Consider the following 24,265-nt stretch of genomic DNA (forward strand, 5'->3'; position numbering starts at 1 on the left):
GGCACGCCATAATCACCACAACTCTGAGAAATCTCTATTGTCCTCCTTGCTTGTCTTCAAGGCAGGTTTGTCAGACTCACTCTTACAATTACGCATACACAAAGATGTCAGGATGCTGAGTACAAAGTATAAAAACTTTATTATTCATGAAAGAACATACGATAAACACACACACATACATACACAATAAAAATCTGCAACAGTCTAATTACTAAATCATTTGAAGCATACACGATCAATCAAAGACAAAATGACTGATTTTTAAATCCATGATTTTCTTTAGAGTCCCTGAAGTTTGCTGTGAACACATAAGAATATATTTAGTTAGTATAAACATTGGTGATATTTGAAACTACAGTTATCTGCAGTGATTGACATGGATAGAAAATGAAAAGCATGTCCAGAAACACATCCCACCTGTCCTCAACGGTTCTGCTGGATGGATAGTACACCTTAAATGTGAAACCGCTCCTGGGGAATGAGCCCTGTAGAAATGAGAGTATCACAAATCAGAGGTAATAAATACTGCATGAGTCTAATTTTGAACTTTTAAGGAGCAGCTTGTTATTAAAGCACATGCTTTGTTTTCCTGCGTTTCCTACCGGGTTGACACAGAGGCAGTCCACGTTTGTGATGCTGAAGGGGTCGTATTTGTCTGCAAATATGATGACATCGGGGACTGGGTAGACGCGTAGGGAGTAGTCGTACGCCCAGAATACAGGACTGACGTACAGAGGCAGGGGAGTCAAGTGACCCTGGGACAGGATGGTCTTAACAAACTAGGGAGTAAGAGTCGCAAAAAGAAAAGGATCATTCATTTTAACAAGGTTAAGAGGGCAACCATAATGTCTTTATCAGAAATATGTAAAAACAAAAGTACTGCTTATATGTCGAATCACATGAGGTTTCAAAAGGTATGACATTTTATTTTTGCCAGAAGCTGAAACTCACATGGTTTGGAATGTCAAGATTGTTATTGGGCAACCTGACACAGTTCCTGCACATCTTGTTGACCAGGTCTTCCCTGATAATGACGATTTCCTGGCTGCAGTACTGAATCCTGACAAGAAAAAAACCCAAACAAACTCAGTCAACTTTCGCTTTAAATAAACTGTCATGAGTCAAAGACATTTTCCATAAGGCTTTACAAACCAACCATGGCTACAGCAACACCACCAACCTGATCGCTCACCATTAACCAAGTATTTTCTAACTGAATAAGAAGCATGTGTTACCTGCATGGGTTGGTAGTGAACACAGAAAATGGCACCCTCTGTCTGAACTCCTCTGTGATGTGATCTGCCAAGGGAGGCCTGAGGAAACGTATGAATCAACGTCTTTATAAACCGCAAAACACAACTCACATTATGCTCTCGAACAGAGGAACAGTCTCTAAGGGCTTACCGTGGCAGGATGGTGCCTGGACCGGGGTCCTCAGGGCCGGGGACAAACACAAAGCGACTACTGCGGGCGGGGAATGAACATGTGTATGTAAACAATAAGAGACACAGAAATAGTGAGAGAAAAAGACTGGAGTAACAACTTCACTGAATCCTACCTGCTGTGAATGCTGGGATATGAACATATGGCATCAGCAAGGGCCTTCAACGATTCTGTAAAATAAAATATGATTAAAATGCTATCTTGTTTATTTCTGTTACACATAAATATTCTTCAGATCTGCAGCGATCAGGGCCCGAGAGTCTCACCTTTGAGTGATTTGATTTGTGTTTTCCCGTACGGGGTGGAGGAGAAGTTACCACAGAATATGAAACACGTGGGCGGCATTGTAGCATAGCCTGTCAGAATAAAAACAAATGGATATTATTGGTGTTTCATAAAGCACATTTTCTTCATCCGTAGAGTCACAGATCGGATGCGATACAAGACCTGAGAACATTAAGTTAATCTTCTCCATCACTTCAACGCTGTCCAACCAGACGTCGGAAACAATGACGAACATGGCGTCCTCGTTCTCCTCCTCCAGCTGCTTCAGCTTGGCTGAGGCCTTCACAGAGGTGGTCGAGGGACCCCCAAAGAAGTTTATGTTGCCGTAGTATGCTCTGAAAAAAACAAAAACAAGAAAGAATCACATACAGTGCTCATATTGTCACACTGACACGTCAATGCAGTTTGAGGTGAACAGTTGACCTCCGACACACCCACCTTGTGCCCGATGACGGCTCTGTTGGCGGGAACCCAAAGCCATTAACGTGGAAAACCGAGTCCTCATACCAACCTGGAGAATCAGAGGCACATTGGAATTATTTGATGATGAAACCTTTCTGTTTAAATCACAATTTGTTTTGGTTTTGTCGTCGTTTTAGCTGTGATTGTACTTGTTTCTCTTACCCTCTGCCAGGACAAAGCAGGACTCTGTGTACAGGCCGTTGTGAAACTGGTGCAAACCCAGTTAAGGAACACACCAGAGTTTAAAGCAACAAAATATTTCATAATAAAAATGTGGCTTTGTTCACAAGCTCCAATAAATGTGTAAAAGGATATTGCTTTAGACATGTCCAGCTGAACTGTTCCGCTCAGGTCCTCAAGGTAATATTTACCCTTTAAAAAAGATCAATACATTAAATCAGACACTAAATATTTACCAACAAACCTCTAAGAACTGTTCATCAGCAGAACTCACCTCTTTGAGTTGTGTGACCATCCCCAGTACAATCACCTCTCCCAGTTTAGCCGTGCTGCCCAGCAGCGCTTCAATTGTTTTCAGCTAGAGAAGAGAAATCACAAAGAAGATCTCAGACTTTCAAAGCCACTGTGGAGAAATTAAAGGGACAGTGACAGTGGTTTGAGATTGTTACCTGAAATTTGTTTTGACCCTCTTCTACAGCGGCTCCGATTGCAGGAGGGGTGAAGAGCTCGTGTCGATGTGTACGCTACAAAAGACACGTCTGTATGAATGCGACGTTAACGCCACACAGGCTGGAAGAGAGCGGGTAAAGTTCCCACCGTAAACGTTTAATCATGAAAAGATAAATCTCACTGACCTGTTGTAAGATGGTGTAGCGCTCCCTGAAGAGTTCAGCTTTGTCTTTGGCCACACCACACAGACTGGGGGCTGGATGACTCGTCATACTAATGCTGAATGAAAACGCCAAAATAAACACGTTTAAAACGCCACATGATAACAACAGTGCAGCAGTGCTTTCACTTGTGTCTTTCCTATGTCATTCCCAACTGGAGAAAGTTATCCATGCATTTATACCCACTCACATCGATTACTGTAATCCACTTTATCACTCGTGTCATGTCTATCCCGTCTTCAGCTCGTACAAAATGCAGCAGCCAGTTTTAACACAGTCGTAAAAAAGGGATTACATCCCTCCAATTCTTGCCTCCTTACACCGGCTAACGGTGACGCTGAGGACTCATTTTAAAATACTGTCGACTGTGTTCAAGGTGTTAAAAGGACTTGGTTATCTTCTGTCCATGCCTAGATCCAGGACAAGGTGTTAAGGAGATCTGGCCTTTTCTGTTGCTGGACCAAAACTGTGGAACCCTCGACCTCCCAACATCCGTATCTCACCCACTATTTGTGTTTAGAAGACTCAGCTTAAAGTCTTTATATGTGATTTCTCACACTTAAATATAATATAAATCAAGTATATCCTCTGAAAATAACTCTGTGAGTCATGACTGTCTACAATGGGTGTAACACCCGAGTCCCACTGTCTGTGATGTTTTCAGAGTTTTCAGAGTCCTATCTTCAGTTTGTTTACATCGCCTGGACGGCCGGCTGACTCCTCCCCTCGTGTATAAAAGTTGTTTAATTGAGGGACTAGAGAAAAGAAGAATAACATACTGTACTCACTGCTTAACTGTGTTTCTAGATCACGCTCATTTCAGGTAAATTTACATGCAGTGTGAAGATACGAGCATAATAAAGATCGCTAGCATTAGCATGCTAACACAACAATGCAGCGTGAGTTGTTTTGGTTTCATGCTGGTGCTCAAGGGCGACATCTGCTGGATAAAAAAAAATCGCATATAAATCCTTTAAAACATATTTCTACTCAATTACCTTCAAATTTTAACAACCCGTCACGCTCAGGGATCCATAGCTCTGTAAGTTTCTATCTGCACTGTTCAGCACTTTGGATCAACTGTGTTGTGTGTAAAGTGCGATGTGAATAAAGCTGAGTTGAGAATTATTGTTGGTCATTTCAGACGTTGAAAGGAAAGAAACTGTATCTTTACTCACGGTACAAACTTCTTCCGCTCCACACTGTAAATGTATCTGGGCACATCGTAGGCTCCAATGATGTTAAAAACATTATCTCTGGAAGAGAGACAAACAACCATCATCAGTAGGATGTTCAATAGGAGTAGATGACGAGAATGCTACACCGTTTTTATTATATGTTGAAATCTAAACATGGCTTAAATAGCTTGAAGGTGACTACTGGATTCTAACACGATAGCAGAGATGTTATTGCAGGCTTTGAGAAACAAAACATTCAGGTATTCATGGTGATTCTGTTTTCTTTTGCACTCTCAGCTGGTGTGTCATTAAGCAGAAATGCAGAGGTTTCCACCTTCTATACGAGTTGAACCTCGTCTCTAAAAGGCATTACAAGAGCATCTTACTATTTCAATTATCTCTCAATGACTTATACGATAAGATACACTTGATTGTCTCCTTGGGGAAATGTGTCTTGGACTCAAAGTGCTGCCAAACATTCAGCTGCTTCCACCAGAATCAATAAATAAGAACAATAGAAAAACACATCCACATGTAAACAGAAAGGCACATACTTCCATCATGAGACAAATCATAAACTAAATCTACTCAACTCAAAGCTGTAAAGGTATGCTGAGAGAAACTAAGGCTAATAAAACGTTTAAATTAGCATTTCCGATGCTATGCATGTGTATTTACAGATGTGACGTGATGCAGTGTGGATAACTTGAGTATCTGTCAATATGTCTGTGAACAATGGTCATAATTAGAGGGGCGGAAAAAGATCCTTACATGGTTTCATCACAAGACTGAGTGCAATCCTGCACAGCACTTTCCACCACAGACAGCTCTATCATACTGGAGGACACTGTGGGGAAACATATCTGTTAACACACTTCAGAAGAACACAGAGACATAAACACTGCACACAGTACGTTCTGCCCCACACTGCCAGTGATCTGTAGAGCAGGGCGGTGCTGTACATACGTGGTTGTTTCTCCACTGCATCCAGCACCTTATCGATAATGTCATCCAGTTCAGACGCGCTGACGGACTCGAGCACCTCCACGAGGTATCTGCTGGCTTCCCTGGAGGACAAGACGACAAGAACACAAACATGACGTTGATGTTTCCTCCCTTTTGATCTCTGATATAAAACAGGAACAAGCTAAATCTCTCAAGATCTACAATTTGTATTCTACTTCTTGTTTTTCCTTTTTTTCCTCTCTTTACAAACAATGAAAGAGTTCAAATGTATTTATTTAAATTTGTACTCATTTTTGTGGAGTATCATTTAAGCTGAGGGTCTTTGGTTCTCGTGTTGTCGGTTAAAATGAGGTATAGAAAAGATTTGTACAGTAAGTTTCAGTGATAATATAAAAACGGAGTTGACTTTTGTGTGATGAAAACAGTTGACGTAGATCCCAGCGAGCGGTTAATGTTCCAGTCAGAGTGCAGAAATACATATCCTATTAATAGCACTTAAACTATGAGTCACGATTAGAAACACATGAAATATTAGTTCAATTTTAGTTTTGGAAACTTTCCTTTTTTTTAAAATCCTATTTCTAAATGTGTAAACATAAGCTCCATAAACCTCACCACCACCTGTGTCTGAACTCCAGGGGGGGGATTTATCCACCAAACTTTTGTGGTTTTGCCTTTGTAGTTGTAGTATCTATGCATAGGTTTAACATGAATGTTTTGCATTGCTTAAATTCTACATTGTTCCTGGTTTTATATCACATGACAGGTCAGGTGACCTCTGGGTTGTATATATGTGGAGGTGTGTCCATTAACTTGTTCATGTCTGATGAAGGGCGAGGATCTGAAACGTTACATGTGATATTCCATTAAATTCAATTTAACTGGAGCAGCTTCTGGTGTGCGGACTCGGTACTTTTTCTATGTTGGGATTTATCAACCAACCAATAGAGTCCAAGCTCCAAAGAACTTCTGTCAAAATACTTTTTCATGTTATCTACTGTAATGAATCGTTTTCTTTATTCCCCCTGTCTCTCCTGGTTGAACTACATTTAGTCCACTACGCTCTGCCAATGAAAGGCGTCTGATCCAACCTTCACAACAGGGTCCTAAGACGCTGACTAGACTCTTCTCCTCTGTCGCCCCCCGGTGGTGGAATGAACTTCCAAACTCCATGTGATCTGCAGAGTCCCTCTGCACCTTTAAGAAAAAGCTAAAGACCCAGCTCTTTCATGAATACCTACTAACTTAATGATGATGGTCTCCATATTATTGATGATGATGATGGTTTTTGTTTGATAACGACGACTTATAAGATGGTTTCTATACTGATTAGAGCTCTCAAGAACTGCCCTCAATGTTGTGCTTTGCCTCTGGTCACTTCCTGTCAGCACCTGTGTGTCCAATCAGACTCAAAGCTGATCGTTTGCTCTTACTGACATTGTTCCCTTTTTTCTAGATCCTTGCTTGTGTTGTTCTTACTCTCTGATGTACGTCGCTTTGGATAAAAGAGTCTGCTTTTGTGAATTGTAGTCAGTCATGCTTCTCAGTTAGAGGAACACATAAACCATCTTAAAATACAAAAACTGACAGAACTCAAGTTGTTATAGACGAAACTAAAACAGTGACTGAAACTGAAGCAAGTCTCTGAGCATTGACTGTGTTTCCTCTTATAATCCTCATTTTACTGTTTGGTCTTATTTGTTTTGAGTTGATAATGTCTATATCTGTATAGCATTACTGTTTCTGTATTTATTTAAGTCTAATGTCTCTGTTTTAATCCTAAAAGCTGAGCCAGGGACATGGGGTTGTAAATAAGCCACGACTAGAAACCTGTATGCTTGGCATCTACTTTTTATGGGTTCCTGTTAAATAAACAAATAAAAATAACAATTAACAACAATTTAAATGTCACATAAAGTTATAGCGGCTTTGCCTGGCTACCCCATAGCTTCAAAGAAACATACCAGCTAATGAAACACAGTATTGTAACAATATAGACAGAAAATTATGGACCGAGAGCGGTTTATACGAAGTGACAGATATTACAGTTGCTGTGGTAACGTTAGCTTTGTTTCTATGGTTTCTACATAAACGGTAATAACGTTCAATATCACTAAAGCCCACGTTAACACGTTTAAATCCTTATTAGATCATTTAAAATAACATACGGCCGTAGTATAAGTCCCCGCATCTTGAAGCCGGCGGACACTTTCGTCTTTATTTTGCGAGACACGTCCATGTTTGTTGCTGTCCAACTCAAGAGTTGGCGGTAAATACTTACTTCCGCGTATATTACGTCACTTCCGCTGAAGATTCACACGCTCGAATATGCAACAAAAAAAAAGCAGAAAAGGCAAAAACATACAAATATTACGACGGAGGATTAGGGACACGTTAAAAAATTTATTTTTTTATTTCGAGATTAAAGTCGTAAATTTACGAGATTAAAGTCTTCAATTTACGAGAATAAAGCCTTTAATTTACGAGAATAAAGTCTTTAATTTATGAGATTAAAGTCTTTAATTTACGAGAATAAAGTCTTTAATTTACGAGATTAAAGTCGTTAATTTACGAGAATAAAGTCTTTAATTTACGAGAATAAAGTCGTTAATTTACGAGAATAAAGTCTTTAATTTACGAAAATAAAGTCTTTAATTACGAGAATAAAGTCGTTAATTTACAAGAATTAAGTCGTTAATTTACGAGAATAAAGTCGTTAATTTACGATACGAGAATAAAGTCTTTAATTTACGAGAATAAAGTCTTTAATTTACGAGATTAAAGTCTTTAATTTTACGAGAATAAAGTCTTTAATTTACGAGAATAAAGTCGTTAATTTAGGAGAATAAAGTCTTTAATTTACGAGATTAAAGTCTTTAATTTACGAGAATAAAGTCTTTAATTTACGAGATTAAAGTCGTTAATTTACGAGAATAAAGTCTTTAATTTACGAGAATAAAGTCGTTAATTTACGAGAATAAAGTCTTTAATTACGAGAATAAAGTCGTTAATTTACAAGAATTAAGTCGTTAATTTACGAGAATAAAGTCGTTAATTTACGATACGAGAATAAAGTCTTTAATTTACGAGAATAAAGTCTTTAATTTACGAGATTAAAGTCTTTAATTTACGAGAATAAAGTCTTTAATTTACGAGAATAAAGTAGTTAATTTAGGAGAATAAAGTCTTTAATTTACAAGAATAAAGTCGTTAATTTATGAGAGAAAAGTCTTTGATTTACGAGATTAAAGTCGTAAATTTACGAGAAAAAAGTTTTTAATTTACGAGAATAAAGTCTTTAATTTAAGAGAATAAAGTCGTTAATTTAGGAGAAAAAGTCTTTAATTTACAAGAATAAAGTCGTTAATTTAGGAGAGAAAAGTCTTTGATTTACGAGATTAAAGTCGTAAATTTACGAGAATAAAGTCTTTAATTTATGAAAATAAAGTTGTTCATTTACGAGATGAAAACTAAATTAACGAGTTCGAGACCAGCCTGCACGAAAATTATGAAAGTAGAACTCTTAAAGTCTTTAAAGAATAAAATAATGAAGTCGTTGTTTTAGTCTATATCAGAAGAGCAGCAGCATCCTGTTTTCAAATGACAAACATGGAGCATCTTCTAATACTTTAGTAAAGGTTTCACTAATAAGGAAATAGGCTACTTCCTTGTGTAGTCGGTAAAAACAGTTAGTTCAAGAGAAGTTTTCACTTCAATTTGCAAGACCTTGTTTATCTGTAAAATGATGGAGAGGACACAAACTGTCTCTGCACATGAGACACTTTAACAAGGCAGACCGATAACAGACACAAATAGTTGTGTTGGGGCTTTACTTATACAGATATGAAACTACACATGCTTTTGGCACATCATCATCTCCACATTGTCATAAAATATCAGCACCCTGAAAAGATACTGCATGAAACTGAAGAAAGAACCACACTGACGTGCAGGAAGTTGTGTCTGCAGAAGAAAAGACTTTCTACACGAGAAGAAAGCTTGTTTCTCTCGCGAGATCTGGTAACAGTTACTTTCGTTATCGATGTGTTGCACTTTGTTTTTCTCCATCTAAAGGTAACGTCTATGCATGTTTTATGTTGCTTAAAAAAAGTGATTTATTTAATTGTGTCCTTCTTTTTGGAAAGTTTGTCAGAAAAGAGGACGTGTTTTCTTTATTTTATATCCGTGTTTTTACCACCGCTGGATTTAAAGAGATACATCCTGTGAGGACTGAGACGAACAACATTTTTAGACTAAACTGAGAAATTAATCAGAGTTTGAGTGCACTCATACGGGTAAAGAATTCTTCATAAGCTTTATTTCAGTATTTAGAAGTTGGTTTAATGGTGTTTACTTTTTCATATCTTCAGAAGCTCGGGTACAAAATAAAGAAAAACATCAGCCGCCATTTTAATAAACTATAAAACCTAAGATAACATTTGTTAGCCGACATATTGGTAACTTTTATAAAAGTTGATTAATATTAAAGGACAATTTGACGTCATTATTTAAACCTACACTTTAGTTGGAATAACTTTTAGGTTAGACAAAAAGGTTTATTTTGGGGTTTTTAAGCCTTCATTTTAAGACAGGACAGTGGATAGAGTCAGAAATCAGAGAGAGAGAGAGGGGGGGGGGGAAATGACATGCAGGAGAGGAGCCACAGGTCGGATTCGAACCTTGGCCGCCCGCTTGGAGGTCCACAGTAGTCAACATGTAGCGCTCATAACAATCACCAGACTACCAGCGCCCCCAGATGTTTATTTTTAGAAGTCTGTTTAAATAAATAACTTTTAATAAATGTAGACTAGGCCTGTTGTACCATCCAGTGTTTCTAAATCCCCAAACTAATCAGATGTAGTTTATTTTATTGTTTGTTTTTTAGACTTTTAAAGGGAAAATAATGACGTGTGTTCTTGTTTTACATTTGAAATAAGTCTTAATATTTGTTTATCTTCTGTACTGATTCTCTGCTCAGTCGGCTGTGAGCTTCATGACTTTAATCTGCAGCATTCACTGACCCTGACGGTGCAGGCAGACTTTTATTTATTTATTTATTTTTCAAATTAAGCTTTAATATAAACACACGTTTTAGTTTTAAATGTTGTTCTGAACTTGAAATAAAAACACAGTCAGATCAGTGTGCTCTAAAAGTTTTAAAGTTGTGATTTAGGTACAAAAAAATATAATTCAGTCTTAAAGTCCTTCTCTGAGAGCACCGACCTCCAACAGTTTCCTTCTGTAATGATAAAGGTGTTTATTTGTGTGTGTCCGTTAAGGAGGAAATGGAGAATCCTAACTCTGCATTTTCTTTTTCAGCTCAGAGCCGCGCAGAGACCAGAGTCTGAAGAACTCAGTATGTCTGACTCAGTGAGGGACCGCAGGTTAAAACGCTGGCTTAATGAGTAAGTCAACATCATGTTATTAAGATTTTTAGCATCTATATGAGTGAACAATTCTGCTGTTAGTCTTTGACCTGAAGAGGAAACAGCATACTTCAAATCAAAGTTCATCTGGTTTAATCCTGTTCTCTGTGCTGAACATATTCACAAAGTCAATAAAAACGACCTCTTTTCTAGATGATTTAAACGACTCGACATAGTCAAGAGAAAAGAGGAGGCTTCTTTTTAAAGAGGAGACATCCATTCAGAGCGAACACAATCTGCTTTATATCATATTCTAAAAGGAAAGTCTGATGCATTCTTCATAGTTTCCCTGTAAGGACCAGTTGCTGCATGTGGTTTGATCACAAACAGTCAAATTTCCACAGTTTGCTTGTTCAGAGAAAAATCTATGTAAATGTAAATCCATTGATAGGAAAGTCCTTTTTAACTGAACTCTTCTGGTAATATGATTCCCACCCTAAGAGGTCTTCTTCTCAGCAGCAGAGCCAGAAAAACATTCAAAAGGGTTTTTCACTTTGTGGTGGTACATATTGTTTTTGGAATCGAGCAGTTTCTGGGTTTGATCTAATGACAGAAAGTTGTCAGATTCATCTGGTCCGTCCTTCAGGAGGGATTAGTCAAAGGAGAGAGAGAAGAATGCTACTGTCTCTGGTTTACATGTTGATAGAAAGGCAAACATTGACATTATAGCGTCATAAAGCAGACTCTGTTTCTTGTCAAAAAGGTTGATCCCGTTACGATCTGCTAGGTCATCAGTCATCTGTTTGTTGAACATTTTATAAAATGACAAAGAAAACTCTTTTTCCTGATTCCACTGTTTTATATCAAAATAAAAAATAATCTGGGTTTTCTTTTGACATGAACTTTTTTCTGGTGAAGTTACATCATAACCATGTTTATTGTTACAGGCTCAACCCGACCTCCACCCAACTGAAGATAGATGGCGCTGCAGCAGCAGATGATGATAATGACTCAGCCCACACATCTGTCAAGCTGTGAGTGAAATGTGCTTACATCTTATTCAGACTGACAGTTTTAAAAATATCAATATTTTGATGAGGCTTACCTATATTGTTTAAAACTGACATTGAGTGCTTTCACACAGACTTGAGTATCACATTTATTTATTTATTTTTTTAAAGATTTTGTTTTATGACAGATAAGACAGCGGATAGATTTGGAAATCAGGGACAGAGAGTGGGGAGTGACATGCGGGACAGGAGCCACAGGTCGGATTCAAACCCTCTATATATTGGGTGCGCGCACTAACCACTCAACTTATTACTCAACAAAAAAAAATACAACTGATGTTTAGTGAATTTTTAAAAATCTACATATTACACCTTTAAGCAATTTTCTTATTTCAAATCTCAACACGCTGCTACTTTCATCAAACACTTGATGATGATTAACAACACACACATTCTCTCTGAAGTTCTTTGTTTTGATGAAGTTATGGATTTCCTTTAAATGTTTTATTTTTAAACTTGTTGTTCCTGTTGGTTCAGAAATGTCCCAAATAATCAGGTTGATCAGGTTTAATGTTCATGTAAGAATCAGGAGTTTATCATTCAGAGTGAACTAAATCAAGTCTTACTGGATCGATGTCTAATTTAGAAGTTTTAGTTTTTCATCTGTTGTTGTGGTTTGATATCTAACTATCTAATCTTTCTCTCTTTTTTCAACATTCTCAGTGATGACGACCAATCGACATGTCCATCTGATCTATCCCTCCACAGTGATCGGTCAAAAGGAAAAATTATTGATTTTAAAAAATTAGAAAAAAGCGACCCAAACAAGTAAGTGTTTTCAACAATGAATCCTGACAGTCATGTTTGTACACACACACACACACACACACACACACACACACTGAGTCTGTTTTGCTGCATGTTTAAAAAACAAATACAATCTCATGTTGAGTCGATCATGTTTGCACTCTGAAAACTTTCATCTGTCTTTATTATTTTCACAACAGGTTTGTTTTTCTGTTTGAACACATCTGACTCAGAGTGCGAGGTTCCTGTGTAACGTTTTGATCGGATTACAGATCTGAAAAACACATTTTTAAAAAACAGACTCAGTGTGCAAAGACCTTAAAGATGAAACAACCCTCATGGTTGATGTAAAGCAAACGCCATGCTCCTGTTTAAAAGATGTTGAAGTGATGTTGAGTTTTCAAGTCAAATGTTTGACTGAAACATCAACACCTCCTCTCTACTTTGATCCTTTGTGTCATTCATGGAATAAAGAAACAACACAGTGTTTAATGTGTTGCTCAGTGTCTGCTTTGCTCTTCATATTTCATTTGTAATAAAGAAACATCATCAGTGTGTCTCTTGTTGCAGGGGTTGGTCATTGAAATTTCTGCAGAAACTGAGGAAACTCTTTCCACATCGTTTTTTTGCCGACCTCCCACCTCATTTGTGAGTAAAATGTATTTACAACATATACAGTATGTATTCTTTCAGATGAAGCTATGAACATCATTTAAGTGTTTTTTCTTCAGAAAGGTAAATTGATTTTTATTTTCACATATTTATAAAATTATTGTTCCTGCTGGTTCAGAAATATCTCATAAAAAAACTCAGGTTTGATTTCCATATGAGAAGCTGGGTTAATCATTCAGAGTGAACCAGATCAAGTCTGACTGGACTGATCTTGAAGTTTTTCATCTGTTGTTGTGGTTTGATATCTAACTATCTAATCTTTCTCTCTTTTTCAGCTTTCTCAGAGATGACGACCAATCATCATGTTCATCTGATCCATCCCTCCACAGTGATCACTCAAATGGAAAAATAATTGATTTTAAAAAATCTGAAAAAATGACCCAATCAAGTAAGTGTTTTCAACAATGAATCCTGACAGTCATGTTTGTACACACACACACTGAGTCTGTTTTGCTGCATGTTTAAAAAACAAATACAATCTCATGTTGAGTCGATCATGTTTGCACTCTGAAAACTTTCATCTGTCTTTATTATTTTCACAACAGGTTTGTTTTTCTGTTTGAACACATCTGACTCAGAGTGTGAGGTTCCTGTGTAACGTTTTGATCGGATTACAGATCTGAAAAACACATTTTAAAAAAACACACTCAGTGTGCAAAGACCTTAAAGATGAAACAACCCCCATGGTTGATGTAAAGCAAACGCCATGCTCCTGTTTAAAAGATGTTGAAGTGATGTTGAGTTTTCAAGTCAAATGTTTGACTGAAACATCAACACCTCCTCTCTACTTTGATCCTTTGTGTCATTCATGGAATAAAGAAACAACACAGTGTTTAATGTGTTGCTCAGTGTCTGCTTTGCTCTTCATATTTCATTTGTAATAAAGAAACATCATCAGTGTGTCTCTTGTTGCAGGGATCAAGAATTGAAACGCCTGCATGAAATTAGGGAATTCAAACGTTCTTTGCCCCTTTTTCCACCTACATCGTGAGTAAAATGTATTTACAACATATACAGTATGTATTCTTTCAGATGAAGCTATGAACATCATTTAAATGTTTTTTTCTTCAGAAAGGTAAATTGATCTTTGTTGTCATGTCTCTATTGTTCATGAATGTTTATTTCATATTTTAATTATGAAATTTTGTAAGTTGACATTTTAAAGCCGGACCGTCTTCTCCTCCAGAGAAAATTACATGTTTCTTTATTAATGAACATTTTGGTCAACGACACAAAGTATAAATAACATGTTTCTTTTTTTTACACTTACTTTGATCATATTAAAAAAATTAGCTGCTTTTGATTTTAATGTTTATTTTGATGAAGAATAATCATACAATGCTTATTACTCCATGCAGGAGGAAGAAGAGACCAAATCAGTGATCTAAAAGTCTGAACTTTTGGATGACTGGTTGTTTGAAAACCATGTTGAGTACAATGATCTGTAGCTCTTTTTATGACAGCTTCATTTGGATACTTATGGATACAAATTAATGTAAATGATAAGATTTGTTAGTCAGAGAAGACTGTTGTTTTTTATTATTTTAGTCACTTTAAAACTCTATAATTAATAATACTTCGGTGTTAAAGTGTTTTCTTTGTCAAGGTTCATACAGTAAATACAGGAGTTGTATTACTGAGTTTTAGTCATTGTGCCAATTTAACAATGTGGAAATACTTTAAGACAAAATCTGAGAAGAAGCACTAAAGTCTGAGTAACATCTTTTTAACAGTATTTCATTATGCTGAAAGTACGGTGGCTGGGAAGTGCAAACCAAAAATACAAAGTGTGAAATACTTTTGCAAAGCTTGAGACAAATTTAAACAAAATTACAAAAGCAACACACTTGAATCAAAGACCAAACTTATTTACATTTTAGAAAACACATTTAAAAGGTGTCAAACACTTTAGGAGCGATGAGACAAATTTACAAACGTCAGAAAGGGGAATGTACCAAATGCAGGAAGCAGTCAATGAATCCGTTTTCACATATACAGTGTTTAAAATGATTTCACGAGGACTGCTCCGGATATTCTCCTGACCTGGCTGTTCACATATGCTCCTCACAGCAGGAGACTATCAATGTCATGGATTTGTCTATTTTTCAAGACATGAAAAAATGAACTGAGGCAAGCTCTGAGCTCCGTTACCATGACAATTACAAATGTTTGTATATGTATAATCTCATAATATACAAAGTATACATTATAAAAGGAATTGTACAATTATTTCAGATTAAGTTTTTTCCATTGTATGTATTTGTTGTTGGGGAGGGGGTCAGGATGTTTTTTGTCTAAAACTGTGACCACTTGATTATCACAGCAATACTGCTGTACTGTCATAAAGAAAAATGTATGAATACAGTTAAAAAAATGAAAGTTATTTTCGTTTTCTAATACAATAAAATAAAATCTGTTCGAACATCATGCATATGGACAATGGGGTATTTTATTTTGAAACGAGAGAACCGGAAGTGGTGTTTTATTTTGAAGCAGTTATGACAGTAAGGAGACACATTTTTGGCCGCCGTTGTTTTGAGATTCACATCATGAGAAAATAAGTCTTAGGCATTTTAAGGTGCGCAGTATCGCGTGAGTATAACGATATGTGATTTTAAAAGCACGTGTTTAAATCGTGACTGTGACGTAGATGTCGTTTGTTGATTATTTTACTGACTACTGTGTGACGTCAGCCCTCCCAGCTGTCTAACGTTGCGTAAACTCACAGTTTCTGTAGAGAAAACAGGAGATTTAACTAATTGTATTTCTTAAGCTCACAGCAACAACATGTAGAAACGAATGACGCTTTCGATTTGATATTTTTAGACAGATTTGTTTAATTTTAAAGACTCGTCTTCGTTGTCTATTTTGAAGCAGCCAGTCATGGATTCCGCTTTTGAGAGGCACTGCTTGGAGCTGGTGGCCCGGGAGAGGAGCGGACACACGGCCGTGGTGGAGGACAGCCTGCTGTATGTGTGGGGGGGATACATGGTGAGAAACAACTAACAAACGAGTTTCTCAAGATTCTCATGTGTCTGCATCCATGAAAAAAAGACGAAATGCTGCAGCCGCAAGCAGTGTGACATGTAACATAAAGACACTTAAAGATAACTTAAAATCTACAAAGGGATAAAATCATTTATAAAAGTGAAGTAAGCAATTAAAATAAAACGAAATACAAACACAGTTATAAAACAGGCAGCATACAGTTAGCTCCACAGATTGAATAGGACACCAGTAAATACTCGTGTAGTGTTCCTTGTTCTCAAATATCATACTTTAGAGATATAAATTAACGCATTCTTTTTATTCCACATCCTTCATCAAAACATGATAAAGTGACAACAGTGCTCAATACCAGAGCACGACCGATTGATCTGCAAGCCGATAATATCGGCCGATAGTTTAGTGCAGCTATGCGCTGATATTACTCGATTTATTCACCAGTCAAATATCATTTCAGTTGAGCATCATTGTATTACACTAGCAGTTCTCTGTCACCAGCAGAGGGCGCTACATGGATTACAACAAGCATCATCACTCTCCAGAGTGTCAAGAGGTGAAGCAAAGTGTTTGATGACTGCATTTAAGGGATCAGCGCAATAAATGTGTTTATCCATCTCTATCTATCTCTACAGATCGAAATACAATCTGAGAAAGATATCGGCCGATATATCTGTATCGTTTTCTCTCTCTCCCTAATATCGTTATCAGACACCAAAAACCTGTATCGGTTGGGCCCTATTTATAACACGTCAAAAAACATCTATTTTTAAATTCTGTAAAGACACATGGTGCCCTAAGAAAAACGGTTTCACTCTGACCTTAAAGTTTGTTTTGCAGACGACAACTTTCAGCTTTGATGTTTTTTCATGTTGATAATTTACTCACATAATCACAAACAAAGAGAAGTGTTATCGTTGTTTTTAACTTTAATGGAGGTGTTGTATTTTCAGTCAGTCGCTGATGATGAAGTGTTCCTACCCAATGATGAAATCTGGGCGTACGACCTCGAACAAGGCTCATGGTAAGAACACTGATTACTTCATATTGATTGTGTTTATGTCTGTCTGTAAAAACACTTTTCTGTCATAATGATCCTCTAAATATCTTTCTGCTGTCTGATCGTTGGTGTGAAATGTGTCCTGACATGATTACGAGTTGTTTATTCACATTTTTTAATTTTGAAGGAAAGTGTTTCACATGCCAGGGGAAGTCCCTCCCTCCATGTCTGGGACCTGCAGCTGCTCCCTGGATGGTCACATGTACATATTTGGAGGCTGCGATGACTTCGGACAGACCAATCAGGTGAGGCTGAGAACTGCTAGAGATGCACCCGTCCACTTTTGTTCAGTTCTGATCTGATTCAGACACAAATGTTCGACCAACAGCAACTGATTCAGATATTTAAAAACATAATAAATAGTGTTATTGTTGAGGCTTCACAAAGCCGTAGTAAACCCAGCATAGCATTTCTTACTGAAAGAGCAAAAGAAAAAGCATTAAATTAAAATTATTCCAAAGAAACTAATCTGAACTTTGTGCTGGCTTCAAATACAAACAGGAAGCAGCAACAACTGTCAGGATTTTCAAATGAAATCTTTTAAACAGAAAGTGTGAGAATTTAACTTTTAGAAGGAGCTGTTCCAACTCGTCTGAACGTCGTCATGGAGACGATTTGTGGACACTCCTTACAGTTCAGTCTGAACGTCTTCAAAGTGAGCCTGAGCGAGCCGAGTGGTCGCCTTTACTTTAACATTCACACATTCTGAAATGACTTTGGCGGGCTTAAGAGCATTTTAAGACACCAAATAAAATTTAAAAATTTGCCTTAAGGGTGTGAGTGTCTTGCTGTTTAAAAAAATCTATATATTTTGTAGCAGGATGGCGTGCAACAGGAAACACCTCCTCGGCTCTACAGATAATTCTGCAACATTTCACGATTCAAACATTTCTGCCCTTTGATTCTTCTGATGGTCAGAGGTCAGAGTTGAACAGAGTCGACATGAAGCAGTGATCAGTGTTTGACTTCAAACAGATCTATTGTGTCAACCTGACAGACGGCAAATACACATGGAGGAAGATCACGCACCAGGTTGGCTCGGCTCCCTCACCTCGAGACAAACTGTCCTCCTGGGTTTACAAAGGAAGGTGAGTGAGAGACGGACTTTTAGTCTGCCGTCTTTCTCCAGCACTTTGTTACTGAAGGCTGCAGCTTTCACTTTTATTATCACTGATCAGAGCAGTCATGAGGAGGATCGAGCGCTGACTCATAGATGCTGTTTGTTTGTGTTATGAATCTATGAATCTGGTGTTTGCATCCTTTGCAGGACTGTAGGCTCCATACTTAGGGCACGCACTAACCACTAGGCTACCAGCGCCCTGTTTTATTTTTTTTCTTAGACATTTCTGGGGGGCTTTTTGCCTTTATCACATAGGACAGCTGATGAGAAACAGGAAATGCTGGGAGAAGGGAGAATGGGGGATAACATGCAGAAAAGGGCCGAGGTCGAATTTGAACCCACAGCCGCTGCGTCGAGGACTCCAGCCTCCGTACATCGGCTGTGCAATATTACCTCTAGGCTACTGCCACCCCATGTGCTGTTTTTGTTTTTGTTTTTGTTCTACACCTTCACACAAATGGCTTTATTTAAAGTTAACTCATTTGATTTTTTAAATATTTTTTGTCCAAATAATTTATCCTCAGTCATGCACAGTTTGTAGTAGTCATAATGAAAACCTCCTTATTCAACTCTCTTTTTACTTCCACAATAAAATTGATCACATCCTGTCTTGTTTGACTTCAACCACTATACTCTACATGAATATGTCTTACTATGTGGTGACAAAAATGAAAACAAGTGCTAATGATTGAGTAGTTTGATCCCTCTTCAGAAGACAAAAACACATGTTGTACGATCTGCATCACAGTAAAAGATCACCTTTGTTTGACGCTCTGCAGGATCGTCTACTTTGGAGGATACGGTCACAAACTGCTGACCGACGTGGACAGCAGGAACAGAAGCTTCATTGTGGATGAAGCATCATCAGTAATGTATTTTTAGTGACTGTGAATGTGTCTCATGTCCTAAACACTGCAGCTAAGGAACAAACTAATATTTAAAGGTCTCATATCATACTCCTTATCAACACGTTTAAAAACATCCAGAGATCCCCAAAACAAGTTTCTAAATCCACTCTGATCCTGTATTTGATCATGTCTATAAACCCCTCTATTTCAGCCCTGCTCAGAACAGGCTGTTTCTGTGTCTGTACCTTTAAATATGTAAATGAGCTGTGTCTGACCACGCCCCCTCTCTGGAAGGGCTTGGGTGTACTTGGTGCTTTCTCGCTCCATGCCCTATTGTTTACGGTGAGAAGGCAGACTCAGAGGGCAGAACAAACACCTAGCTGTGGGAGTGTCACCCACCTGGGGGAGGGGCTACTGCCCTTTGTGATGTCATGAAGGGAAAATCTCCAAACGGCCTGTTTGAGCACACATTTTCTGAAAAGTGGAGCAGGCAGAAGACGGAGAGGATGGACTTTTCTCATCATTTGGGGGGTTTGTAGACAGACTAGAGACACATGTTAGAGTTAGAGGAACACGGTGAAGTGTGTTTTGCATAATATGTGACCTTTAAAAGAAATCACTCAATTTGGTCATTTGGAGTTAATGGTGTCATTTTATACGACAATTTATTTTGAAATATGTCAGTTTATTTGTCTGGTAAATCATCAGTACTGATGTATAAATCAGTTTATAAGTTTCCCGTTTTGCATTGTTGCTGTTTTCAGGTAGAAGACATTTTCTGGGGATGGAACAACGAGGTTCATATATTTGACCCCATGCATTCCAGCTGGAGTCAACCGCAGACCCATGTGAGTCCTTTATGATGTCACTGACACCGGACCTGTAAACACGTTGCTGTACCACCTGACCACACAACCTCCAATCACCATCGAGTTTCTGAAATAAATCAGAGCGCCTCCCAAAGCATCGACTTGCAGTACATAAAAATGACCCACATTCTCCGCACCCTTTAAAACATGTAGCAACGATCTTCAGCTGATTCGATGGGATGGTTTGTGTGTGCAGGGTCGCGCTCCCGCCCCGAGAGCTGCTCATGCCAGCGCCACGATTGGACGCAGAGGGTATATCTGTGGAGGCCGAGTCATGGTGAGAACTCGTCGTGCTTTTTTACTTCCATATCAGGAGATTAAAAACACCACACAGCACACTCACAGCTTCTTCTTCTCCTATTCAAATGCAGGAGACCAGGACGAACGACATCCACTGCCTTGACCTTGAATCGTGGACGTGGTCAGAAATGTGCGGGGAAGTTCTAAAATCTGTTGATATGATTCTATGTACACGATGAAGTGAGGAAGTGATGTTTTTTTTTTCTTCTTCTTCCAGAGTCCCGCTGTCGAGCGCTCCGGTGGGCAGGTCGTGGCACACGCTCACCGCCGTATCAGACAACGGCTTGTTCCTGTTTGGCGGTCTCAGCGTGGACTGCAAACCAATGAGTTAGAAAAATCCATCCACTTCTCCTCTTCTGTTTGCTCGCAGCCTCTGATCACTGCATGATCTTTAAATGTTTTTTTCCTTGATCAGGTGACGGCTGGTTGTTTGATGTGGAAACAAAGACGTGGAGAGAAGTGGAGCATCCCTTTAAGACGAAGCCGAGGTGCCAACTTACCGATATTAGACTTAGCTTCTGGTTTCAGTATTGAAGATTTTATTAAAAACGCTTTCTCCTCATGTTCCAGGCTGTGGCACTCGGCATGTCCAGGCAAAGACTCTGATGTGATCGTGTTCGGTGGAAGCTGTGACTACATCCTCCTTGTGGACACTGTGAGTATTACAGGAGACACTTTGTGAGATAATTAAAAAAAAAGAGAGATGAGGAGCTCTTCTTACAGAGCGCCACAGGAATGAGTCCTAAAACCAGGAAGTAAGTTAGCATTTGAGCGCCATGGGGGTCTAACGTCTAAAAGTCAACGGGGGATTTTGAACGGGTTTGTGGTTAAGACGCCTGAAATAAGGTCTATGGTTAACACAAGCTGAAGAGATGTTGGTGTTTTGTTAGATCACATAAACTATGTTAGGTAATACCTCCACTGCTGAATTTTGAAGTTTTTACTCGTCTTTAAAAAGGCGGTTGCTAACAAGCGGCTAAATGTGACTACAGTGGTTGTCGGGGACATTAAACGTCATCACGCCGGATGCAGAGGGCGGGAACTCTCTCACTAGTCGGAGACGTCTCCTGTAGGTTTAATCTTTAGGTTAAAGTGAATATTATGTTAGGAAACTATTTATTAAGCTATGTGGATTAGTTTATCGGAGATCGTCTGAAGGATAGCGGTAGTGACGTCACAATCATCCGACCGTGGTGTAGTTAGCTTGTAGCATGACGTTAGCTTTTTACTTCTGTCGGCCGCATTAACGCTTCAAACATCATAAAAATGGCGTTCATCTGTGAAGATTATCCTGCTGAACAAAACGCCTACGCTTCAGAAACGTGTGTTTAACACAGAGATTATTTTCTGCAGTGATCAAAAATCCAATGAAAACATCCCATAGGAGAATTCTGGTTAGACCCCCATGGCGATGCTACTTCAGGGTTGGCTTACAAAAATACGTCATTCGGTTTGTTCTCTATTGAACAGCTCTTCAGAAATCATGACACTGAACTCGTAAAGGGTTCAGGATTTCACATTAACACAGAACATTTCTGAATCTATGTGAAAGGAAGCTCAACTCCATAAACAGGATGTATCCAGAGGCCGTTCAGTGTCCCTAATCTCTCACTCGTTTAGGGCTTTCACACTTGCAGAAAACTCCTGAAAAACTCCAGAGAGGAGCTGCATGTGTGAACGCAAACAGCCACTCGGACTTTATCCAGAGTTTCTCCTCTCAGCTCCTTAGTATTTCTTTTTCTGCATAAAGTCTGAGTGAGCTGATGTGAGAACGCAGCAGGATATAATACGGAGAATTCACCTCCCGCAAGTGGGATGGGGTGGTGGTGATGTCTATATTCTGAAGCCAGTGCACCGCTACGATCTCAGTGCACTTAAAAAAAACTGCTGAGTAATGTTAGTTAGTTTGTTCTTCTCCTCTTTTGTTGATATTACGACACGTAGAATGAATATGAAGGCAAATATTCTCAATATAGCATCGTATAGCGGACTCTGTTGCTTCGTCCACTACTCCCTTTTTACATCAGTCTTGCCTCAGGAGCCCCCCCCCCCCCTTCCGTCTGACAGGTATAGTCTCCAGCTGTGAGGAGCATAATGTGAACAGGAGAATCTCCGATCAGTCCTCCTGAAATGATCCAGATATTTTCATGAGTGCTTATGTGAAAACGACTACAGAGTGCTGAATAACACCACAGAGATAACCTCCATGACACTAACAGCTTTAACTTTTTAACAGATAACTTTTTTTTGAATAGTGAAGCACATCAAGCTTCACCCTGCAGTATCTCCTCCACCATGTAAATCCTCATCACGAGCCACGGGGAATAAAAGATGAGCTGCACGTTTTGAAGTTTAGATGCTTGATGCTAAAAAAAACTTTCATCTGAAAAAAACGACAGACTTGGAGACCGTTTTAAACCTTCAGTATTTCTTTTTCAGGGTCACTGCAACGATGCACTTGTCTTCCAGACGCAGCCGTATCCTCTATTCAGGTAAACAACATCAGACGTCACAATAAGAGACTTAATAAAGAGACTTAATAAAGAAGACGTTTAATACAGGTGACAACAGATGGACAAAAATCCAGGGGCGCTGGTGGTGCAGTGGTTAGTGCGCGCGCTGTAGTCTGGAGTATGGAGGCTGTAGTCTCAAGCGGGGCGGCCTGGGTTCACATCCCGCCTGTGGCTTCTTTCCCACATGTCATTCCCCTCTCTCTCTCTCCCTGATTTCCGACTCTATCCACTGTCCTATCTCTCCATTAAAGGCACAAAAGAGCCCCAAAAATAAAAAATAAAATAAAATCCAGTCTAAATAACGTTTAGACGGACGTTTTTTTTCCTCTCTGCTGTAACTGTGCTAAATGTTGCTTAGTGCTCATGATGGCTTAACGTTGAGTCTTTTGTAATAATGAGTAAGGTCTTTAACCTGCTTTTTGTAAGAACATTTTGAATTGGCGCTCTACAAACAAAGATTGATTGACTTTTTTAGGTTGCTTCACAGTTGATTTCAGTTCCCTCTGTGCTTTTCTTGTTAAAATGATTCTTGGGGCGGTGGTAGCTTAGTGGTTGGTGTGCACGCCCCATGTACAGAGGCTTAAGTCCTCTAGAGCGGGCGGCCCGGGTTTGAATCCGACCTATGCCTCCTTTCCTGCTTGTCTCTCTCTCTGTCCTCCTTTGTTTCTGACTCTTTCCTCTGTCCTGTCTCTAAAATAAAAGGCAGGAAAATTCCCCAAAATACATCTTAAAAAAATAAGAAAAAGGTTGATTTCTTTGCAGGTCATGTTTTTACTGATTATGTAAACTTTCCCCCCCAACATACAACTGCAAAATAACCAACGACTCTGTCCTCTGATAGGATCTGTGTGGATTACATCGCAAAGAGCGCGAGGAACTCAGAGCCCCTCCGACATCAGCTGCCTCTCCTGCCGCCCAAACTCCTGACGGCAGTCCAGACGAGGACGTGTTTCTACAGGCCGTCGAAGAAGCAGAAATCGGAGTCACCGTGACGTCTCAAGTTGCCAACAACACAAAACTGTTTTACATCCTTTTATTCAAGTACTGTCCTTCCTTCAGTGTGAACATCTCAGCCACGCTCAGGGCCGGCCTTTTTTTAAATTCTTCTTAATCGGTATTTATCATTTTATGGTGTTACATTTTGTTGGTTTTACAGACGCTGTGGGTTTCATGTGTACAGTCTGCCTGCTGGTATATTATGAAGAAAGTTGCTTTAATGGCTGTGAGGATTAAACGGCATGCTGAACACTTTTTTTTTTTTTTGCCTGATGTGGATTTTTATACTTGAGAGGTTCTCGTCTTTTAAAGATATTTTTTGGGTCCATTTTGGACAGCTGAAGAGAGTTGGGAGGCGGGGGGGGCATGCAGCAAAGGGCAGAGGTCGGATTTGAACCCACAGCTGCTGCGATGAGGACTGCAGCCTCTCGGTACATGGGGCGTGCAACATATATTTTTATTTTTATCCCTCCATGGGTTATGTACATTTCTTGTATAAGTCTATTTTTTAATTGC

At 38.8% G+C, this 24,265-nt stretch overlaps 2 protein-coding genes across 12 annotated transcripts; one reads left to right on the forward strand and one right to left on the reverse strand.

The window, feature by feature from the left end:
• Positions 1–120: 120 nt before the first annotated feature.
• On the reverse strand, positions 121–7,482 carry pole2 (polymerase (DNA directed), epsilon 2). The gene is made up of 19 exons (XM_061063199.1): positions 7,354–7,482; positions 5,186–5,286; positions 4,991–5,066; positions 4,220–4,297; positions 3,006–3,099; positions 2,820–2,894; positions 2,645–2,728; positions 2,506–2,562; positions 2,353–2,401; positions 2,167–2,239; positions 1,891–2,063; positions 1,710–1,799; positions 1,559–1,613; positions 1,405–1,464; positions 1,236–1,313; positions 952–1,060; positions 603–779; positions 418–485; positions 121–298 (listed from the first exon to the last, which is right to left on the reverse strand). Exons 1-19 carry the CDS (start codon positions 7,422–7,424, stop codon positions 280–282), a joined length of 1,587 nt encoding a protein of 528 aa, XP_060919182.1. The 5' UTR covers positions 7,425–7,482; the 3' UTR covers positions 121–279.
• Positions 7,483–9,177: 1,695 nt separating this feature from the next.
• On the forward strand, positions 9,178–24,006 carry LOC132992744 (kelch domain-containing protein 1). 11 transcript variants are annotated; one of them, XM_061062222.1, is made up of 20 exons: positions 9,181–9,259; positions 10,505–10,590; positions 11,499–11,585; positions 12,285–13,016; positions 13,316–13,428; positions 13,956–14,027; positions 14,399–15,632; positions 15,918–16,031; positions 16,997–17,067; positions 17,231–17,348; positions 18,079–18,191; positions 19,003–19,090; positions 19,836–19,919; positions 20,137–20,217; positions 20,312–20,370; positions 20,458–20,567; positions 20,656–20,728; positions 20,811–20,895; positions 22,680–22,732; positions 23,595–24,006. In XM_061062222.1, the coding sequence occupies exons 8-20, from the start codon at positions 15,924–15,926 to the stop codon at positions 23,743–23,745; spliced, it is 1,194 nt and encodes a 397-aa protein (XP_060918205.1). In that variant the 5' UTR covers positions 9,181–9,259; positions 10,505–10,590; positions 11,499–11,585; positions 12,285–13,016; positions 13,316–13,428; positions 13,956–14,027; positions 14,399–15,632; positions 15,918–15,923; the 3' UTR covers positions 23,746–24,006. The 11 variants fall into 11 exon arrangements, with proteins under 11 accessions (XP_060918204.1, XP_060918201.1, XP_060918203.1 ...); XM_061062221.1 differs by having other exon boundaries at positions 9,178–9,259; positions 13,316–15,632; positions 15,915–16,031; XM_061062218.1 differs by having other exon boundaries at positions 9,178–9,259; positions 13,316–15,632.
• The last annotated feature ends 259 nt before the right edge of the window (positions 24,007–24,265 follow it).

Source organism: Labrus mixtus, chromosome 18, assembly GCF_963584025.1.
Source record: "Labrus mixtus chromosome 18, fLabMix1.1, whole genome shotgun sequence".
Lineage (NCBI taxonomy): Eukaryota > Metazoa > Chordata > Actinopteri > Labriformes > Labridae > Labrus > Labrus mixtus.